The 23,986-nt window shown below is 38.0% G+C and overlaps 1 protein-coding gene and 1 non-coding gene across 15 annotated transcripts in view; both read left to right on the top strand.

Moving 5' to 3' along the window:
- Positions 1 to 23,986, top strand: part of RAPGEF6 (Rap guanine nucleotide exchange factor 6) — a 227,803-nt gene that overhangs the window by 57,099 nt on the left and 146,718 nt on the right. For all 14 annotated transcript variants that reach the window (XM_073355612.2, XM_073355602.2, XM_073355601.2 and 11 more), the window contains one exon: positions 13,192 to 13,261. In XM_073355612.2, the coding sequence (XP_073211713.1) occupies positions 13,192 to 13,261 (70 nt within the window). The remainder of the gene's footprint in view (positions 1 to 13,191; positions 13,262 to 23,986) is intronic.
- On the top strand, positions 12,426 to 12,541 carry LOC140916671 (U5 spliceosomal RNA). Its single transcript, XR_012160588.1, has one exon. It is a non-coding gene; the product is annotated as a U5 spliceosomal RNA (small nuclear RNA).

The raw sequence follows: 23,986 nt of genomic DNA, 5'->3' as shown, positions 1-23,986 counted from the left end.
TCTATGAAATTTATATTAAAACTTACATGAAATGTGATGCTATTTTTGAGGAAAATATGGCTGACAAATTCAGGCCACATGCTGGATACCTGCAGGATTTTATCATTCCAGTTACTTTTTTAGCCATCTCAGAGTGTAACTATGTGCAATCCGTAAATTTACAAGGCAGTATTTAGTGTTCTGTAGACTTCAAATGAATCTTCTAGTGATTCTTTGTAAAGTTAGGGAACATTGGCATATCCACATTATTTTACATCTTCAGGATACATGGAATGTAGGCCTAATTTATAAAGACTAGGGTATCCATATACTAATGTACCTTTATGCTGTTAAAGAACAACACAAGAATTCCCGGAGTAAAGCATAATGTGTTTTACTATTTCACTTCTGAATTAAGTAAAGCTGAAATAAGCATTTTAAAATCCTATTTTTGTGTGGACAGATGGAGTGGAAAACTTACATTGCTGCTCCTTACATTTGGATCCTCACTAATGTTTTAATCAGAAACCAGTTTCAGGTTCTTGGACCAAAAGACACATCAAATTTTATTCTTGATGTTTTTATTTCAGTTGTGGTGAGGTAAATGAATTGATGTTTTGTTTGTTTTTAAAAGGTGTTTCTGGACCTTGTATAATTATATAACTGATAACTCACGTTTTCTCTTCATGGTGTATGTTAGCTTACAAACTGTTAATTAAGAACAGCAGTGAATCAAAGAAAACAAGGTCTACTGCAAATGAGGTGGTTTACAAACAAAAGCCAATGAAAAGAAAAAACTTGTTTTAATATGTGGAAGGCATTTATCTTGCAGCAGTGTTGCAGACCAGTGACTTGATCTCACAGTTACTAATATAGATGTTATATCTGGATATCAAGCAACAGGTGCACATACTACTATAGTTATTTAAAAGCTGCGCTCAAGGCTTAGAGAACTGACTTTTCTGGGCTTCAGCCAGCAAGAAACTAGTAGATTCCTAATATCTAGTTTAAGACTTTGTACTCCAATGAATAAGCTTTTTTGGTTATCTAAATATTTAATCAATGCTTACTGTGTTTTTAAAGAAAACTGTTCAAAGCCTCCTTTGGGCAAACATTAGCCGTACAGTCTCGATAAACCAATACATTATAGTCTCTAAGGTGCCACAAGTACTGCTGTTCTTTTTGCGGATACAGACTTAACACGGCTGCTACTCTGAAACCAATACATTATTATGGTTGAATCGTCTGACCACTTCTTTTAATGCTAACCAATAATTGGATAATAATGTTGTAATTCTAACCTAAGCCTTTCGTAGTTCTGTAAGTTAAAATAAAGAATGCAAACAAATGAAATTTCCAATAGATATGAAATCTGTTTCTCATACATTTTTTAACATTTAGCTTGACATTTCTTTTTAGAGAGGTTAAAATTGGCAATTGGATTATTTTCATTCTGCAAGCCTTAAAGAAGATATAACATACTGTACCAAAATTAGGATTTCCTGTTTAAATTATCAGCTGATGCTTTCTTTGCTTTCATTAGATTGTCTAGCCTTTAGTTTTGTTTCCCTGGAGGTGTTGCTTTATTAGCCTTGCGCTTTGTCTGAATAATATATTTTTCCAGTTCTTCCGTATTTCTATCCCTGTGTAATACTAAGAAGACTTAAGGAAACATGCTTTAATTTCATAAGGAAGTGTTTAGTGTGTAAGATGGCTATAATACATTGTAAACCTAATTTCTGTAGCTAAAAGATACACTGATCATCTGACATCTACATGAGAGTTCAAGGCTTTGTACTGATCTAGCTACTGGGCATCTCCTCAATGCCTGTGACTTCATATGAGCACTGTATTACACTGAAACAATGGACTTGTCAACCAACAGCAGGATACTAATGAGTGCAGGAGATACAGTTTACAGGAGCTTGAACTATGGGACTGACTCCTAAAAGAGAGAAGAATCGCTATTCTCTTACCACCTTCAGAATTAAATGCACAACTTTGTTTTTCAGTTTAGTGCTCCCTCAGTTTCTTCATAGACTCATAGATATTTAGGTCAGAAGGGACCATTATGATAATCTAGTCTGACCTCCTGCACAACACAGGCCACAGAATTTCACCCACCACTCCTGTGAAGAACCTCTCACCTATGTCTGAGCTTTTGAAGTCCTCAAATTGTGGTTTAAAGACTTCAAGGAGCAGAGAATCCTCCAGCAAGTGACCCGTGCCCCATGCTACAGAGGAAGGTGAAAAACCTCCTAGGGCCTCTTCCAATCTGCACTGGAGGAAAATTCCTTCCCGACCCCAAATATGGCAATCATCTAAACTCTGAGCATATGGGCAAGATTCACCGAAAATTCTTTCCTGGGTAACTCAAATCCCACCCCATCTAATATCCCATCACAGGCCATTGGGCCTATTTACCATGAATATTTAATTACCAAAACCATGTTATCCCATCATACCATCTCCTCCATAAACTTATCGAGTTTAATCTTAAAGCCAGATAAATCTTTTGCCCCCACTGCTTCCCTTGGAAGGCTATTCCAAAACTTCTTCTCTGATGATTAGAAACCTTCGTCTAATTTCAAGTCTAAATATCCTGGTGGCCAGTTTATATCCATTTGTTCTTGTGTCCACATTGGTACTGAGCTTAAATAATTCCCTCTCCGGTATTTATCCCTCTGATGTATTTATAGAGAGCAGTCATATCTCCCCTCAACCTTCTTTTAGTTAGGCTAAACAAGCCAAGCTCCTTGAGTCTCCTTTCATAAGACAAGTTTTCCATTCCTCGGATCATCCTAGTAGTCCTTCTCTGTACCTGTTCCAGTTTGAATTCATCCTTCTTAAATATGGGAGACCAGAACTGCACACAGTATTCCAGGTGAGGTCTCACCAGTGCCTTGTATAACAGTACTAAAACCTCCTTATCCCTACTGGAAATACCTCTCCTGATGCATCCCAAGACCAAGATGCATTAGCTTTTTTCATGGCCATATCACATAGTCATCCTAAGATCAACCAATACTCCAAGGTCCTTCTCCTCTTCTGTTACTTCTAATTGATGCGTCCCCAACTTATAACTAAAATTCTCGTTATTAATCCCTAAATGCATGACCTTACACTTCTCACTATTAAATTTCATCCTATTACTATTGCTCCAGTTTACAAGGTCATCCAGATCCTCCTGTAGGATATCCCTGTCCTTCTCTAAATTGGCAATACCTCCCAGCTTTGTATCATCCACAAACTTTATTAGCACACTCCCACTTTTTGTGCCGAGGTCCCAAAACCGATTTGTTAAAATAAGATTAAATAAGATTGGTCCCAAAACCGATCCTTGAGGAACTCCACTGGTAACCTCCCTCCAGCCTGACAGTTCATCTTTCAGTAGGACCCGTTGTAGTCTCCCCGTTAACCAATTCCTTATCCACCTTTCAATTTTCCTATTGATCCCCATCTTATCCAATTTAACTAATAATTCCTCATGTGGCACGGTATCAAATGCCTTACTAAAATCTAGGTAAATTAGATCCACTGCATTTCCTTTGTCTAAAAAATCTGTTACTTTCTCAAAGAAGGAGATCAGGTTGGTTTGGCATGATCTACCTTTTGTAAAACCATGTTGTATTTTGTCCCATTTACCATTGACTTCAGTGTCCTTAACTACGTTCTCCTTCAAAATTTTTTCCAAGACCATATGCATGGACACAATGCATACCCAGAACACAAGTAAGCAAAAAATCCTCAGGCGTAATTTCTAGGTATTTCAGTGGGAGAAGTTCTTGCTAGGGAGAGATTATCTCCATTTCCTGAGCAGCACTTGGATACCAAGATAAATTTGGGCCGTATAAGTATTTACATTGTAGTGATCTGTTTTTAATAAAAAAAAACATGTTTCAAGTTTGGGGTAAGATTTTACTATTGGTCTTCTTTGTACAGGCTCAGCGTGAAAAGGGTTTTTATCTGGTTGCAAAAATTGTCTTGCTCATTTGGAGTTTTTTTTATTTAGTAGCTTAAATTTTTATTTTTTTGTTTGCTCTTTGCACTGCCACTAAGTTTTGTCTCTTTTCCATTCTCTAAACATTTTCATTTGCCCTTTCTCATGCCCAACTCTCTCTTAATTTGACTGAAGCTGAACTTATTTTATCCTTGTTTTAAACATTATATACAAAACTGTTACTATCTTATTTAGTTTGCAGAGTCAAGTATTTGTAAATTAGGAGATGCCAGATTAAGGTTTCTCGTGCAATTTTAATTTTGCTCTGAACATATGTAGTATCATTTTTAATTATATGATCACGTACTGCGCTTTTCCCTTCAATTCCTGCCTCATTCAGTGCACAGGATGGGTGGTGCTCAGAACTAACAGCTGTTCATTTTAATTTTCCTCATTCACTTTATGGCCGCTGTCTTATTTACTGCACGCTTATCCAGAACCTGCTGTGAATGCACAAATATTCATAACCTTGTCATCTTTTGTAGGGTGCTCATTGTTGTAATTTTTGTGTACGTCATAAACATTAGTGAAATTATTTTTGCAAAGAGATAAGTGTCTCAGTTCCATTTTACAGTTGGGGAAGACAGACTTGTTAAAGGGTCATACAGTAAGACTAGATCTTGAATCCTCCTGACTCCCAACCCTGTGCTTATTCCTTCAGCCATGCAGTCTTACTACCAGAGGTGCTGAGCATTCATAGTTCCCATTGATTGACTGCAAATGCAGTTGTCAGTGCTCAGCACGTCTGCATATCAGGCTCCAGGATTCTTGAGCTGAGCACCCAGAAAACAAGGAACACCTAATTAGTGGCCACCTGCCAAAATTTTGCTTTGTGACTGCTCAGATTACATCAGAAGACTGTGACAGGGATAGAATGGAGTTCTGTGACATTCAGCAGCTTTACGCACATGAATCCTTTTGATTCCTACAATACTGAACTATATTAGCTGACCACAGGAGAAAGTTGTTAGGTGTGGGTGTGTGTGTGGGGGGAAATGTGTAGCTTTGGCCACATGCTGAGTTGAGGAGGTGATTGAGGGAACCTACCATAATAGTGCCCTCAAACTAGAGGGCCATGTACTGGATCTAGTAGAGGGGGATTGCAAGGTGGAGCCTCTCTTTGGGTTTTCCCATTCCACAGAGGTTGCCTGCTTCTGGGATTCTTGGTGGAGCGTGTGCTGCTGCTGCTTTGGTGCCAGTTTGGACCTGGCCCTTTAAAATGTCTGTGTCCAGTTGTTTTAGCAGGCTCCCAGAATTTAGTAGATAACACAAGTGACAGAAGGAAAATGGTGATTTTTCAGAAGGCTATATACTCAGCCAAATGTGAACAGAGTATCACTGGACAAAGAAAAGGCACTTCTTTCAACCTAGGACTTTTTCCCTACTGAGTTTTAAAGGCCTGATACAAACCATGGCGATGTTCTATCTTCTCAAGAAAAGATCACAAAAATCTTTTGTAGTAGAAGTGTTAGGCAACCTAAATATAAGGTTTTGCTACCAGCTGTTCCTATAAACAACAACAATAATCATAAACCTTTACAATGTGCTATCAAATAAACAATGTTTCGTATTCCTTACAAAAATACAGGCCTAAAAACCTTAACTGTGTCATAAGTTGTCAAGGTTCCTTCCTCACTCTGAACTCTAGGGTACAGATGTGGGGACCTGCATGAAAACCTCCTAAGCTTAGTTTCACCAGCTTATGTAAAAACTTCCCCAAGGTACAAATTAATTTTATCCTTTGCCCCTGGATCCACTGCCACCACCAAACTTTAACTGGGTTTACTGGGAAACGTAGGTTGGACACGTTTTCCCCCCCAAAATCCTCCCAACCCTTGCACCCCACTTCCTGGGGAAGGTTTGGTAAAAATCCTCACCAATTTACATAGGTGACCACAGACCCAAACCCTTGGATCTTAGAACAATGAAAAAACATTGTTTTCTTACAAGAAGACTTTTAATAGAAGTAAAGGAATCACCTCTGTAAAATCAGGATGGTAGACACCTTACAGGGTAATTAGATTCAAAACATAGAGAATCCCTCTAGACAAAACCTTAAGTTACAAAAAAGATACACAGTCAGAAATAGTTATTCTATTCATCACAGTTCTTTTCTCAGCCATTTAAAGAAATCATAATATAACAAATACCTAGCTAGATTACTTACTAAAAGTTCTAAGACTCCATTCCTGTTCTATACCCGGCAAAAGCAGCATACAGACAGACACAGACCCTTTGTTTCTCTCCCTCCTCCCAGCTTTTGAAAGTATCTTGTCTCCTCATTGGTCATTTTGGTCAGGTGCCAGCGAGGTTACCTTTAGCTTCTTAACCCTTTACAGGTGAGAGGATTTTTCCTCTGGCCAGGAGGGATTTTAAAGGGGTTTACCCTTCCCTTTATATTTATGACATAAGTCTTACAAGCTAGAGTTAAGATTTGTTTGCTTTCCTTACAGTAGAGTAGAGTTAGTTTATTTCATTTTAATAGAAGTCTAATTTATACATCAGTGACGGTCTGATTTTATGCACAACAGCAAGGTATATGAAAGTTGATGCTCAACATCTAGTCTCTTTTCACTGAGTACAACAATCAGCATATCAATTTAGGATAGACCTGGCATGTAGCCCATACTGTGTGCTGGATTTTTTTCCTCTGTCTGACAATCTCCTAACATGATCTCTGTGACTTAAATTCCAATATGTTTATGCAACTTAAATTGAACAGAAAATATCTCTTTTGTAATTATGAAATTATAATAGGTGTGCTATTAACTACTTGGCAAGTACTGTATTTTACTATGTTTACATTATGACAGCACTCACAATGTACTGTGTATTTATCAAATAATAATGACACTATTTTACATGAGTAGAGCGCCTTTAGGATAGATATGCACTATAGTCCGAGCTTTACAGTTACAAAAAACCCCCAAGAGTCTTGTGAGAACGGGTCCCAGCAGGGTAAGGAGACACAGAACAAAACATTAAGCTGTAGCAAAATGCAAATTCTGAGGCTGTGTCTGTCTGTATGTGAGAGAGCATGTGCCAAATTCCACAATTATGAAATCATGGAATCCATAGGGCTTTAACTCAGATGCATGGGGTAGTTCATACCTCTCAGAAATATAGTTTGTTTCTTTTTGAACTGTGGAAGGCAACATTCCATGAGAGCTTAAACTTTTTTGTTAATTGTATACTGAGATTTTGGAGCACAGTTGTGCAGCAAAGGATGAATTCTGAAGCAAATTACACAGACAGAGAATTACAGAATATATGGGGCCCAGAGAATAGTATTTCTTTTACTCCCACAGCTAGCGTGCATGCTCGTTCATTTGTTCTCACTCTTGCTCTCAAAATCAATAAAATAAAGATAGGACTGAGGAAAGTATGGAGAATTTCCTGCCTTTTTTAATTCAAGTAACTGATGAACAACTTGTTAATTTATGAAATGCAAATAAATACATTTTAGGAAACTTTTTATATGAATTTTTTTATAAACAATAAAAATGTTGAAAACATCATTTAATATTCTTCAGGTATAATCTAATTATAGTGCACTTGTTATTGTCTTGAAGACAATAACTAGCCAAGTGAATATTAGGACTCAGATTCTTAGATTAGTTAGCAATTAATCTTCAGGTGAAAGTTCTGCAAACAGATGATTAATTGGTTGAAGTTGTGCTGTGCAAATATATTTACATATATTCTTCCACCTGTGCCAATAAGACTTACATGAGTTACTCTACCAGCACTAATGCATGGTACTGTTTGTAAATCTTCTCACTGGGTTGGGATGGAAAACAAGATGTCTTTCTGAGTAATTTCATAGCGTAGTCTATGCCTACTCTAACCATTGTTTCCTCATGTTAATGCTGTACTATAAGCCAAAGAAGAATTATTATAGCTCTTAAGCATTTGTTGAAATTTGCAGGAGGTTCACTACGTGTGCTCAAGTCAGCAGAAAGCTAATTGATATAGCACTGAAGCTAGCCATTTGTATTTCATTGAAATGTGTGCAGTAACTTATTAAAAGGAATGTTAAAATGATTATTTAAAAATGTGATCTGGCAAAAAAGAAGTATCTGTGAAAGCTGTGCTTACGTAGTTCAGTCAATAAAACAGTACATGGCATGGTCAGTCAACTAAACTTGACTTTATTGACTTGCAAAGGTGAGTCATTTGTTCTTCAGGGTTAGCAATGAGTTTTGTTGTCACTGGAGCATAACCCATTCAGATTGAATGGTCAATAATTGTACAATATTTTGATAATGTAAAACCGACTGTGTAAGGAGCTTGACGTTTCTTACAGTCAGAATACACTTTGCATTCATTCATGTTTATTCTCACTTACGCAATTACCAAATGTTGTGACATCAGTAAAGGGATGAATTTGTGAATGGTTGAATCTTGTGTATATTTATATAAACAAAGTAGTATTTTGACATTGAAATTATATTGATCCCCCTTAAACGATATTCTGGGTAAAATATAATTTACTCATAACTTAAATATACGTGTGTGTGTGTGTGTGTGTAAGAAAAGTATTTACAGTTTCTCTAGTTTTAAAAGAAAAGTGAAAAATGCTAAAACTGTTTGTTCAAAAATGCAGTGTACTGTATTATTTTAAAAATATTGTCAACTTTTAATTTCAAGTTGCATGGGATTGAAACTAATTGGCTGAACTGTTTAAAGAAATGTTGAACCTAAAGGAGTTTTGTTTTAAATATTTTTGATAGGTAATCGTTTTGAATGGTAACATTTTAAACTTTCTTCTTAACACTTCTTTGTATTCAGATTTCATCAGAAAGTTAAAAAAGATATTAAACTATTGTGTATATGTGGTAAATAGGTACAGTGTCAATAAGGAAAAAGTAGTCCCATACAGTGCAGCACCACTAAACCTCACTGTATACTGAAGTGAAATAGGAAATCACTCTTGAAGGTGAATTAATTTATTACCCTATAGCTAATGAAAGAACTTCCCCAATGTTTTAATTCTAGAAGAATTCTATTGCAGGATCACAGGACACTTTGGATAGATTCGTTACTGTGGTGCAGAAATAATAAAATGGAATTCCAACCAGTCCTGACCTGCAGATGAACTGCTTGAATTTCCTTATATTTTATAATAGCATGAATCGTGCAAAGAGGGGGCAAACCAGTTATAAACATAAGAATCAATGGAATCATAAGAACGGACATACTGGGTCAGACCAAAGGTCCACCTAACCCAATATCCTGTCTTCTGACAGTGGCCAATGCTAGGTTCCCCAGAGGGAATGAACAGAACAGGTAGTCATCATGTGATCCATTCCCTGTCGCTTGTTCCCAGCTTCTGGCAAACAGAGGCTAGGGACAAACATGGGAGATTGTTTGGGACTGTGATGTCTGGGTCATGCACTGTATGGAAGAAGCGTGACAGAAGACACAAAATTTATCCAGCAGCTGCTAGTGTGGATGTCCCACTCTGAAACTGACACATTTCAATATGGAAATCATGCTGTAACAGCCACAAGTACTCCTTTTCTTTTTGCGGATACAGACTAACACGGCTGCTACTCTGAAACCTGTCATTATGCAAAGCTTCTTTACTATTACAGTACAAGCAGGGAACATTTTAGTCATTATCATTACAACTCTGCGGCAGTTGTTCTAATTAAAGGCTATAGTTTCCATGATACATTATCAAAATCCAGAATTTGACCGTTCAAATTGCAGTGTTCCCACTGGTCATAATGCTTTATCATAATGACTATTAGGATTGTTAACTTTGTTGCTTGGAAAGATCTGAGGTTTCGCTAAAATAGCTGCATGAAGCTGTCTTTTATAGTTATCTGTGTTTCTGGGACATAAAATTTTAAAACATCCACTGAAGTTAGTTCATCCTTTTTCAATGCATGGATAGCTGTTTTAACCCTTTCACTATACGTGTTCCAGTATAAGCTTTCTGTAATTTGCCCATGCATAAAAATGTAGTGTCTGTCGCATCTAAAGTTACAGATGCACCTGATGGGTTGATAATTTGTTCTCCCTTCCCTCTGTGCTGCAAAGCAATTGGTGCTTATCCTGTTTGTTCTTTCTTTTCACACTGTTGCTTTTTACTCTTATCCTTTTATTCCTCCTTTTTAGTTTACAATCTTATTAGCTCCTTCCCCTTTTGTATTCAGTCACTCACCAGAAGATTACATGATTCTTCATGTCTTATAAGTGCCAGAGACAGCTATTGGGAATGAGCTGGTGGTTCAGTGAAGCTGAGCTGCATGTACTCTCATGGCCAGAGTTGAGTTTTTCATAACCAAAGAATTGGCTGCAGAATCAGTCCTTTGCTACAAATTCTAAACTTTCATTTAAAAACCCTCCACAAACCTAGCACTTGTTTGTAAAGGTAACCTTTCAAATGTGATCTGAGTATAAACTAATGCAAATGAGTGTACATTGGTTTCCTGAGTTTTTAGGCAGCCTGTGAAACAATATTTTTGAGAAATATGAACCACCCTCATTCATCTCAGCAGGTTAATTCTGAATCCTAGTAATAATTTCAGTCATTTAGCATTTTAATCCTGGTAGTTTTAGTAGCGAGAACTAGCTAATGTACTCTTCAGCTCAACTTTAACATAAGAATTTGTGTGTTCTAATATGTGAAGCGTGTTGTATTCTGTGTTGACTGCAAGAGATGGTACAAGTGTAGATCCAATTGTCTGACTATCTTACGACTGGGATTTATCTCTAAATACTGTTCTCTCCAACCACTGTGGATTGATCTTCTCCTATACACTAAAATGACTTCAAAACAAATGCTGTTTTATGGTTTTAGAAAATAGCAGATATTGGTAAATACCTGTAAAAATCATTGTGACATGTCCCCATGTGCAGGGGACAAAGAGTGGGGATTTCTGATAAAATTGAGACCACTGACAATCCTAAAATAATAGACCTTCAGAATGACTCAAGGAATGTACTACAGTGAGGAGGAGCAGTAATGAAAAACCCTCATTTGTCCTTGGCCTAGCCCCTCTAATTTGAGATTATATGTTTATAATATTAATTTCTCCCTTTTTTGCTAAATACACAAAAATGGCTTAGGCTATTGCACAAAATGTACAGTGCTGAACTCTGTAAATCATACACGTCTAAGCTCTCTTTCTTGGAGGCATATCTGACTTTAATGTTGCTGATCTCTTCTCTGATATCTCATCCCCATAGCATCCAAGGATACATATAAGTCAAGAGTCTGCATCAAGTTATTACATGTGCTAAAATCAACAGCTTGTTCAGTGTTTTTTTAAAAGCAGTTTTGGTTAACCCCCACCACAACTGCCACTGTCTCCTGATAAGAAAATAACTACATGTCAAAGTGGGGGGAAACAGACATAGGAGAAAACTCATTATAGTCTCATTGTAAATCTGTAGTCTCAGCTGAGACTTCAACTCTGACAGAGAGAGCACGAAGAGCAACACGCTAAACCAGAAAGCATTAATACACTGAGTTATTGTGTTGATCCTCTTTCTAACCTGTTCTCTCTCTTAAATATTTGGCCAACTTTTTTTTAAATAATCACATGCTAGCTCCTGTAATTTTGTCTCTTTCCTAATATAGGAAGTTTTGAAAGTTTTGATAACACTTTCTGGAGAAACTCATCCTTATTAGAATTCTTAGAAAACAGCACTTTCCATTTATCGCTAATGGTTATCAGCACTATTTTTATGAAATGGCCAGATTTTCACTGCTCTGAGGCTGTTTTTGTATTACTTTGCCACTGTTGCATTGTGTGACCATATGCATGTCACTTAACCGGTCTAGACCTCAGTTTATGCACTTGTAAAATAGTGTGACAAAGTTCCTGCTCTGCCTTGGTGGGTCTGGCGCTTATTGGTGGATTTGCTCGCCTTGGAGCTTCACGGCAGCCCTCAGCTTGGCTGTTTTTCTCAACCCACAGTCCAGGTCGACGACTCCTGTGTCTGACCAGGAGTTGGGAGGATTTGAGGGGAACCCGGGCCCGCCCTCTACTCCGGGTTCCAGCCCAGGGCCCTGTGGAATGCAGCTGTCTAGAGTGACTCCTGGACAGCTATAAGTCCTTGGGCTACTTCCCCATAGCCTCCTCCCAACACCTTCTTTATCCTCACCATAGGACCTTCCTCCTGGTGTCTGATAATGCTTGTACACCTCAGTCCTCCAACAGTCCGCATTCTCACTCTCAGTTCCTAGTGCCTCTTGCTCCCAGCTCCTCACACGCACACCACAAACTGAAGTGAGCTCCTTTTTAAAACCCAGGTGCCCTGATTAGCCTGCCTTAATTGATTCTAGCAGCTTCTTGATTGGCTTCAGGTGTTCTAATCAGCCTGTCTTAATTGTCTCCAGAAGGTTCCTGATTGTTCTGGAACCTTCCCTGTTATCTTACCCAGGGAAAAGGGACCTACTTAGCCTGGGGCTAATATATCTGCCTTCTATATACTCTGGTTTCTCTTCAGATCGTATAAATGTTTCGCCTTTTATTAAAGATTCCCGTGGAGAGGAACATTTATGAGTTTCTATCCAATTTTTTGAGGCTTCATTTCGGTGAAAAATTACTCTCCTATAGTCATTTGGCCCGACCGTGTCACAATAGATACACTGTTTTACCTAGTAAAACGCCAAATGGTAACAGTTAGGCAGGTGGCCTATATTTGTTGTTCTCTTATTGAAAAACAAGATGTGAAGCCTCTAATTTGTACTTTTACTTAATAAAAATTATGAATATATGTAACCTTTGTATTCCTGTAAATGTCACACATCTTTCCCCTCTGTCTTGTTCTACACCCACATCTTATACTTTCTTCCTATTTATATTGTCAGCTTTTTAGGACAAAGCTGTTCTTTTCTTTTGTCCTTTGTCCTTTCTTTTCCTTTTTTCCTTTTCCTAAGCAGCACCAATCCAATAGAGTTCTGTTCATGACTGGATTCTCTTGACACTAGTATAATATAAATAATAATTTCACAAAGGTATCCTGCTTATATAAAGTACTTGGAGATGCTGTGATGAGAAGTGCTGTATAAATTCAAAGAATTATTAATGACAATGTGAGAAAATTAAATTTTAGTCTCAAGTATAGTAGTTTCCACTAACTTTCTTTCTCACCCTTCACTCCCTTAGGTTATTGAATTATTCAACTTCTGTTAACAATTTTTACCCCCAAAATGGGTAAAATATAACATTTTTCCACTTTTTTTTTTCCAGTTTTGGCAAGCAGTCTGGAGGAAAAAGAGGATGCGAGTGTATTATATTGGAACCTTCTGAAATGATCGTGGTAAGAATAGACTTTTAAAAACGTGCTTAATGCTTCTGTATATTTTAGCAATTGTTTTGTACCTGGTAACAGAAGGCTTTTTGTAAAGCTTCTTATAAAATTACATTAGAATTGGTCTGATTTCAATTCTACTCAGTGCCACCTTTTCATGACAGCAATAGCTATGTAAATTTAACTAGATGGGTAATGATGATGATTAGGATTGTAATGTCAGCCTTTCTAAAATGACTCATTTTTTCTGTTTCACAGACCCACAAGGACTAATTGATTGGGTACTCCTCAGTCAGCATTAGTCAGTCCTACTATATATGTTTATATATTTTATCTCCCATTTTATTCCTTTTTCACTAGCTCTCCCAGACATGCTATCTCTGTTAGCTAAGGTACTCTTGGCCTTTGCAGCTCCACTTAATATGAAGACCTGTGGTGAAGCAGGGAGGAATGTAGGGAGCAGTGGTGGAGCCAATTTTTGCAACTGGAGGAGGGACAATGGGTCATCGGTTGACTGCGGAGCGAGCCCAACCTGCATTCACACGGCAGCAACAGCTCCTATCCTGTGAAGTGAGGCCTGGCTCCCCTCTCCAACTGTTGTGACATGACAGAGTGACTGGTGGGCCAAATTTGAGTGAATGGTATTGCGACATGGCGCAAAGGATTGCAGCACCACATAACTCTGTGCGCTGTGTTGCAATGTCCAGAGTGGGTAGCTGGGCCCAGCCCTGTAACACAGGAGCTGCTACAGCCAGGTGAGTGGGGGGAGTTCTCTCTCTCCACCCCGTGTGAAAATGCATGCAGTACATCTCCTTTATTCAAAGGAATAATATGCTTGAAAAGGCACACACATACCCTTAAAGGCCAATTGGGGGGGCAGTTTCACCCTTTGCCCCCCCCCCCCAATTAGCTCCACCACTGGTACGGAAGGTTAGCCAGTGCATGAAATCTGACTCTTGGATCTCAGATTTATTCTGCCTTTGCTGTTCCCGGCATACCTGCATGCTTTGGAAAAGCTATGGAAAAAGCTTTGGGTTTTTTAGGATTATTAATACTGCCAAATTCAGTTTGTGGATTGTGATTTTGGGTTTTACCCACACTGACACACAAATCCTATCAACAGCTTGAACACTGGAGCTGCTTTCCCAGAGTACATTCCCAATATTATTATCCTCTACACAGGGCTCTTCCAGAATATACTTGCATTGCACTGGGACCAGGCAGACCTTCTTAGGTTTGTCTTTTTGTTGTGCCGCTGTCAGGTGCGATACAAAACTATTGTGGGACTATAATGTCTCTGCGGTGGCTGAAAGGCTCCTAATTGGTTACCTCAGTCTAGCTTTCCAATCCAGCTTCCCTTGTTTGTAAACATGTTTAAGTTAAACTGATAGTGACAGTTTAGAAACCCTGTTTGAAATGACTATACTGACAACGGTCAGGATCTGAGCAATAAAGAACAATGTGTCAGATGCCCAGTAATATTTGGCTTCTGTCTGTGGCTTATCTGATTTTAACACTCTCTATTCAATGTTCTGTACCAGCACAGACACTTGGGGTATAGTTTCTCCCTAAGAGCAGATGGAGGCAGTTCATGAAGTCTTTTGGTGACATTACACCTCAAATTTGAGGTCTAGCTAGTCTGTCTTCAGTTGTTACATCCTTCACTGGCTGGAGAGAGAATCCTCACGGTAGCTGGGCTGAAGCAAGCTTTAAAGGCCTAAGAAGCGTGGTGGCATGCTATTGAATGAAGTAGCATTGATAGCCCATGTGAGGTACGAACAGCGTACATGCCTACACTCCCCTAGCTGGCATCCATCATGACTGACTGTGGCAAGGGTTCCAGGCCCCCCATCAGGGGCTCAGGAGGTGTCTGACTTTTTTGAGGATTCAGGTACCCTTCTGCTTCAGTGTCGGGACTGAACTCTGACACTGAAAAACAGGCCAGCAGGGAGGGAGTCTAACGCCAGTTTGTCAAAGAGGAAGGCCCTTGGGAAAGCACAGATTGGACCCAGCCCTTCTCCATGCACAGAAGTCCTCAACCCAAGAACATTTCTTCTCCCTGTTTCCCCCCCGCCCCAGCCTCCTAAAAAAATAGCCCCTTCCTCTAAATAGAACACAGCGAGTGAGTGAGCAGGAGACAGAGTGGAAGGTGTTGACTCTCAGATCTCCTGTGAGTTTGCTTTAATGACAGTTAGGAAAATCATCATTTTACTTGTGAACTGAGAAAATTTGATCTGGAATCCTTGAGACACAAACATAGAGCCTGATGTGTCATTTGGAGCAGAAACTCACTTCAAGGCTAGTTTCAGAGTAGCAGCCGTGTTAGTCTGTATTCGCAAAAAGAAAAGGAGTACTTAGAGACTAACCAATTTATTTGAGCATAAACTTTCGTGAGCTACAGCTCACTTCATCGGATGCATGTGTCTAGTGTCACCCTTGTCCCCAGCTCCCACTCCTGCTGCTGGGTGTGTGTGACATTATTAGAAGGCTAAGATCCTATCTCCGTATGATGAGGGAGATGAACTATAATCCAAACACTGAAGAAAGGAAATTACTAAAGAGGGAACATTGCCTCTTAATACCTTTAGAGGCAGAGTTTAAAGTTTTGGAATATATCTTGTAGTGGTGGTTGCTTATTTTACAGTAGCTGTGTACTACATGCCTCAGAGTACAAGTAAGATTTCACGGTTATTGCCCCAAAGAGCTCACAGTTTAATTGCAGTGAAGGGGTTAGTAGTAGTAGGGAGGAAATGGGTGTGTTCATTTTTTAACATCAGATGAATTTAAGTCAGAACAATGACGAAAGTCACAATTAAGTTTTTTAAAGCAGTCTTTAGTATCAGGCACTAGATAAAATTAGTCTTTCTCTTTCATTTGTAGTGAATATTAGATGTTAAAAGTAAAAATAATAGGTAGAAAGTTTTCGGACAGAAGCATGACTTTTAAGATTAATGTCATTTTAAAGCAGCAATATAACAAGCATTTAACGGATGGCTGGCATTAGTAGTATAACAAGAAAAAAGGAAGCCGGGGCTGAGGAGTAGATTAGTTTGGGCCACTTCCACAACATTTCTGAGGTAAGAAAATGCCATGTAAATTCGTGATTGTCCTGTATGTTCTCAAGAACAAGTGTTAGCTGTGGTGGTGATGTTCATGATTTCTTGGACCCTTTCGGGCTGTTTTGATGATGATATGTACAGAAATACTATGTGAAATGCCTCAGGCATTATTTTGCTTATTACCACTTCAAATTTTTGCCTGTTAACTACTGCTGCCCAGTACATGGCTGGTGGGCTGAGCCAGATTTTTATACTGTTCTAAAGTAAAACTGATCTGAAGTTCTCTGGAACCTCTATATCCCACAGTCAGAGACTGTCCTAGTTCCAAATTTCATTTCTCTGATAATTTTTAGGTTTTATGTATTTACAATAACTGTGATCCTTTAAATGTAGAAAACAGACATTTTGAGGAGAGTTCTTGGGCCAAATTCTGCTTTGTGTAAATGTCCATATAGGTCAGTGGATTTAGACTCCTTTAACTGAGAAACGAATTTGGCTCATTCTTTATAAGTAATTTAGGAACAATTTTTTTGTTACAAAGTATTAATGCATAGTTTCATTAGTAGACCCGGTACATTATTGTCTGGACAAATTGCATGCATTTTGCGTTGAAACTCCTGTCTGATGTAAGAACTCTCTGAAGTGGGAAATGACTCATTGCTGTGTCATGAAAAAAAATTCTATATTATTTGATTTTTTCCCTAAAATGCTAATTGATGACTCACTAGCTACCAATGTGATTTGCAAAATGACACAGAGCATAATCTCTGGTCAAAATACTTGTAAGCGTACAAGCCCTAGGAAATACTGATGCCCTTATCAGTAAATTTCCCTTTAAAACTATATAGATATGTGTAAAAGAACACTTAATCGTTAAGTCTTAATGGATAGGATAAGCTGTTAAAGGGAAAATAGCTACTACTAAAACATCACATGCAGAAGTTGTCTGGCTGGTGACTTTAGGTAGTAGTCATTTGCAAAACTCAGCTGAAACTGATTGAGATTTTTCCTGTAGGGATCTGTCTTCAGCATAATTGTAAAACCCAGTATTGCGAACTCAAGTACTAAAAAACCATGCCTCAGTCGTCCTCCTCCTCCCAATCATGATTTCTGATTAAAATCATGAGCTTTTTAAAAACAAACAAAACAAAACATAAAAGTTGGGTTGTTTTTATTTTTCTTGGTTTCTGTGCCATTAATGTACACTTGCTTCATATTTTCTAGCTTTTCTCTTCAACCATGAGGGCTAGAATCTTAACATTTTTAAAAATGAAAGCTGAGATTTTCATGCAATCTCTTGATTCCAACAAATGGAGCTTTAATAAAGTCACAAAATGATGTATTTCACAATAAAATAAACAGCAACACTGAAAACAAAACTTTTTTTCAAGAAGAAACCAAAATGCAACCTATTTTTGCAAAGAAATATGTAGAAAAGTCTGAAATATATCCAGAAAGGCCATGTGAGTTTTGATCCCAGCTGGCCCAATCCAATTCCCATTGAAGCCAACTGAAAATATTTTACATCAATTTGAGTGGCAGTTGGAAGAGGTCCAATGTATACAGTCACTCTTCCAATTTAATGACAGGTTTCAGAGTAGCAGCCGTGTTTGCCTGTATTCGCAAACAGAAAAGGAGTACTTGTGGCACCTTAGAGACTAACCAATTTATTTGAGCATAAGGTTTCGTGAGCTACAGCTCACTTCATCGGATGCATTCAGTGGAAAATACAGTGGAGAGATTTATATACATAGAGAACATGAAACAATGGGTGTTACCATACACACTGTAACAAGAGAGTGATCACTTAAGGTGAGCTGTTACCAGCGGGGGGGGGGGGGGGGGGGGCTTTTTGTAGTGATAATCAAGGTGGGCCATTTCCAGCAGTTGACAAGAATGTCTGAGGAACAGTGGGGGGTGGGGGGGGGAATAAACATGGGGAAATAGTTTTACTTTGTAATGACCCATCCACTCCCAGTCTCTATTCAAGCCTAAGTTAATTGTATCCAGTTTGCAAATTAATTCCAATTCAGCAGTCTCTCGTTGGAGTCTGTTTTTGAAGTTTTTTTGTTGAAGAATTGCAACTTTTAGGTCTGTAATCGAATGACCAAAGAGATTGAAGTGTTCTCCAACTGGTTTTTGAATGTTATAATTCTTGACGTCTGATTGGAATTAATTTGCAAACTGGATACAATTAACTTAGGCTTGAATAGAGACTGGGAGTGGATAGGTCATTACACAAAGTAAAACTATTTCCCCATGTTTATTCCCCCCCTCCACTGTTCCTCAGACATTCTTGTCAACTGCTGGAAATGGCCCACCTTGATTATCACTATAAAAGATGTCCCGCTTCCCCCCCCCCCCCCCCCCCCCCGCTGGTAATAGCTCACCTTAAGTGATCACTCTCTTGTTACAGTGTGTATGGTAACACCCATTGTTTCATGTTCTCTATATATATAAATCTCCCCACTGTATTTTCCACTGAATGCATCCGATGAAGTGAGCTGTAGCTCACGAAAGCTTATGCTCAAATAAATTGGTTAGTCTCTAAGGTGCGACAAGTACTCCTTTTCTTCTTCCAATTTAGGTCAGCTCCACAGTTTTATTTATTTGTTATGTTTTCAGAAGTGGTGCTTTAGGTGTTACCTGAATCTGACAGATCACTTGGTATCTTGATTCAGATCATTCCAAACTTAACTTCACGTGAGCCACAAGAAAGTTACATGTTCCTTTGGTTTTGATATTTCACTTGATAGTATCATACCAGCTTGGGATAGGTAGGGTTCATATTTTGTTAAAGTTTCAAACATCCTATTTTAGAAATCAAAACATGCCCTCTAAAATTTGCAGAAAATCCCTTCACCTCTGGATAATGTTTGTAATTGAACCAAAAATACCATAAATATATTTTTATGAATTATATTTCATTTAATATCTAGAAATATAATTTCTCAGTCTAGCTATTTGGTAACCATCAAGCACATTGTAGACATTACTGGAAAGAAATACATAACTTTTATACTCCTGTACTGTATTTTAAACTCTTTGTGTTTAATAGTATGTATACAATTAAAAGTATTCTTAAATTCCAGGTAGGCAGTGCAGAGAAATATCTGGGTCTTTTAAATTCCTTTCTGGAACTTCAGTGTATTTTCCACCTAGGACGAGCAAATTACTAAAACACATTGTTTCTTCTCCATGATGTTAGCTTTCACCTTTTATAGCGAAACATAACAGACTAAATCAACAAAGCCCGTCACATTTCTACATGGAACTTAAAGTGGAAAAAAAAGGGACAGGCTGGTGGTGTACACATTGGTAATTATCTTCACAGCCTCATAGGAGCCTTGAGTTCAGTTCCCTGATTTTCTCTCATAATTAATTTTTGGTTTTCAGTTGTTTCTTTGTTTTTGCTTAGAAATTTAGCAGGATTTTATATGAGGACCAGATAAAAACAACAAGTATTTGCCACTTAACCACATACAAATGCAGCATAGTTTACTAATAGGTTTGCTGACAGATTTTCACATCTCTTGTTATCTCCTCCTTCTTCCTAGAATATAAATCAATTTGTTAAGGGGATTCCTCGGAGAACTGACCCGTTTTAAAGGCCATAAATGTGGTCAGCCAAAGCTAAGTTAATGAGGATAACAGATAGTACATGGATGGCCATGGCAAATCATATTTAGGAAACTAGGTGACTTACTGGATTAACAAATAGACCTGTTTATTGTTAAACTGATGGTTTTAATCATATCCTAATTGACGTAGCCAAAAGTTGCAGCAGATCTAACTGTATTGCGGTCTCTTTCCCCACTTTCATTCTTGGTGCTTCCTTTTTTCTTCTTTAGGTTCAAGCAGATGATTTCACAAGAGCAGCATGGTGTTTGTGAACAGAAGGATGTTACCCGCTAACACTGGTTGTTGAGTAAAATTGAGTCAGATCATGTGATCCTATTCAATTTCACTTTGCATCATGCTTTATGGGGAAAGCTGCTCCATACAGAAATGCTCTTGTAGTACTAACTCTGCAGTGGTCAATGCTAAGTCAATAAAATTACATCTTTGACTAGAGACTACTCTGTTAAATCAGTCATTCTAGTCTTTTCTGTTACACACTGAAAATAAAGACTAATACTGTAACTGTGTACTTTAGAAGCATCTAAAAACTGCTTTTTGCTTCTCAGGCTAATGGACTGCTGCAGAGGCAGACATGTATCCTGGTAGTGAGAGAGATGCCTAATGTTGTTTTAACAGTGGCTTATCCGGTCAAATAAATTAAGATTATGAAATAAAATCCACCATGTCCCCCTGTGTGATCATGATAAAGGACCTCAAAAAGGGAGTGGTGAAAAATTAGGAGCACCTTCCAGGGATGGAAAACAATAGCAGATTATTTTTTTTCAAGATGACAATTTTTTATTCTCAAAATCTAGATTGCCTGGTTAATTTCTGGTATCTGTAAATATCCACGCACCCTTGTTAGTGTTTGTAAACTAAAGAAATTAGCAAGGTTTATCTGTGGCTTTCTTTACTGTGACTTAGAAAAAGACATGTAAAGGTTCTGCTCTGATATCAGATACTCAGATGATACTCCCCGTCTTATCTGCCAAATTCTCTTGCTGTGCTTAGAGATGCAAACCCATCTGTCTGAATTGAGCCCTAAATATAGAATGAAGCTAGAGATACACTTGTTTAACAGTTGCAACTGATGTTTCATATTTACCTGCAATATAAGCATCTGTCAAAATGAGTCCCAATCCTGGGAGGTAAGAGGGTGTGGGGGTGAAGAGACCCTGGAGCTGCTGGGATAAAACGGGTAGATGTGGGACCAGAGGTTGAAGAATTGATGTGGGTATGAGGGTATAAAATTAATTGATGTGCAGATACCGGGGCACATAATTAATTAGTGTGAAGCACAGGATAACTTCATTAGCATTTTGGAAGAAGCTAGTAAGCCCTTTGTAGCCTCAGGCAGCGCTTTATACAAATTTGCATAATTTGATTTCAGTTGTATCAGGGTGAACTCCTTCAGTCAGGCCAAAATTGGTGCCAATTTGGGAGTGGGGAGGAAGAGATCAAAAATCAGATGATAGACCAAAAAACTTAATCTTTTCTTAAAGCCTCATGAATGTGGGGGTGGGGGGGCCTGACTCATGATTTTTGAATTTTGAGGGCAGGCAATATTGAAATAGACCACCCCCACTGTAAAGAGGTGGATTGAACTCGGAACTCAATTTAGTTGTCAAGTTAGGCACGGCTGCACTATCTCAGCTTGCAGTATGTTTGGTTTCAACGGTAAAATTATTGTTCCATTTTCTAAAAACAACAGCATCATTTGAAAATTATTGAGGAAATAACCTCTTTTCAGAAAAGTATTGTCTAAGACTTACATGGTCAAATTGTTGTAGGTTTTCTCTTCCTAGTTCAAAATTTTTTCCCCAGTTCAGATGAACGTCTCTTTTAAATTCTCTTGCAATTTAAGGGAGCAGGTACATGCATGGGTGTGTGTGTAAAGATAATAAATTTATTTTTTCTTGTCAGATTTGTATATTGACAAGTTTTCTCAATTTCCAGCTGATTACTGAAGGTTTTTGAGAAATAAGCATATGAACATTGTTTTATATTGTGCCTAAGAACCAATGTAACTGATGCCACTGCATAATACAAAATTACATTACCAGTCCTCTTAAAATTTAGCATTTCAGTATAGCTATTCCTTTAATAGCTCTTTTAATATATTTGTAAGTGTTTAAATTAGGTATATATTCCCTTTCTTTTAAATGCTGAAAGATTTCCTGGTACTATTTAATTGCTTTAATTCTGTGTGATTATGGTGGAATAAAAAGTTAGGTTAATTGTACAAAGAGGCATTGATATTCTACAATAGAAAGATACCTATACTGTACAGAAGATTCCGTGTTCTTCATACTGATAGCAATATTGTTCTTTGTGCAGGAAAATGTCTGACCAGTGATATAATTAGTTTTCTAGGATACTATTTCTGTATTTTCAACTGGTAGTTATGAAATGTAATTTTCAACTCTAACGCATCTAGTAGCAGTGTACTTATAAAAGCATTATTCTTGCATCATCTAGTTCATGCTACTGCTTTCTTATTCCACATAAGGCATGGATGTTGATATGTATTTTGTAGAGAAGTAGGCATGATTCATTAAAAGAACGATATGTCTACAAGCATAGTGTAATTTAAAGAACAAAAAATGCGTTTTAAAAATATGAGTCTTTCATTTGTATTTTTAATAGTGTGCTGTCACATACATTTCCTGCTTTGATGTATGCCTGTGACCTACTCTTTTTCATCATCTTTTGTGTCCGCTCAGCATGTTTAGGTTAAAGTTGGATCACATGATATCTACTGAGAATAATGGTTATCTAACTCCCTTTGGTTTATCATCATCATCTGTCTTGAAAAACTGGCTCATTGTGTGAGTCGCTCTGCTTTTCAAAAACACATCTAATACATCGCAAGACTCAAAGCTTTTTATAGAAGTTACCACATGCTAACTGCAGACCCATATTATTTCTGTTCTGTCTGACCTATACATCAGTGTGACAATATTCTTTGATTTATATTCCTAACTAATTATGTCAAAAAGGCATTTTCTCCTAAATTTTGATGTCCTAATTCTAGAAATTTATAGCCACCTCTTGGCCAAAAAGTCATCCTCTAAAGTAGGCATGTTAGAGGCTCTCTGCTGTGATCCTCTCTACCTTCAGATGTTTCCAAAATATATTTTACTTAGTGCTGGGTTCCACTTTCCATTTTAGTGAACCTGTATTGTTACCCATGAGCACTGTATCAAGTCTGCAATATCTATATTTTAATCCTTTGACAGTTGGCAATTCATCTCTTGTGGAGCCATGCATTTTGGAAATCAAAAGACAACTGATTCCCTGTTCTTGAGAATAGAGAATGTTCAAGGCTCCCCAACACTTCATTCTTTTCACAGGAACACAGGAATTTCCATATAGGATCACATTAGTGTTCTATGTACCAGGCAAGTACCAGATGCTTCAGAGAAAGGTGCATGAAACCCTGTAATGAATAATTTTGAATAACCAGCCCAAGTGGGAAGTTTTTCCCGAGCATCTCTCAATTAGAGGTTGCTAATGGCATGAAGCATGAGGGCTTATATCTTTCCTCCATTTCCCCCACCCACTTCTCCTCACAATATCCATCATCAGGTTTGACAAGTGAGCGCATTCCAATATCTACAACAGTGGCAGGTTGACACCTCCATGGAGTGATGAAGCTCATCGTTTTTAAGAAACAGTATGCAAAAGGAATGGTTATTTAATGTTTAGAAAAGGTGGAAGCATTGCTACTAATGGCTATCAGAGGGTGGTCCCACCTGGAGTGTCCTCTTATGGCTGGTCATAGCAGGATACGTGTGACTGCCTCAGTTTCCCCCCTCAGGTAACCCAATGATTCCACTTCAGGCTGTCTTGCTTCAATAATATCCTTCCTTTGGGTTGGTTTATTAATAAAATCATAGTGCAACTCAGTCCATAACAAAAAGTCCCAGATATAATCCATTTCCCACACTGAATGGATATAGTTTTTAAGTCCTTACTCTTCCTAACAGGACCTTCTATCAGCCTCTGCTGGGAGTCTCACCATACCATACTCTGGTGTCTTCTTTCATACCTA

The sequence above is a fragment of the Lepidochelys kempii genome, chromosome 8 (assembly GCF_965140285.1).
Source record: "Lepidochelys kempii isolate rLepKem1 chromosome 8, rLepKem1.hap1, whole genome shotgun sequence".
In the NCBI taxonomy this organism is placed as follows: domain Eukaryota; kingdom Metazoa; phylum Chordata; order Testudines; family Cheloniidae; genus Lepidochelys; species Lepidochelys kempii.
The sequence above is the reverse complement of the archived record's forward strand: the minus strand, read 5'-3'. Positions and strand labels throughout refer to the sequence as shown.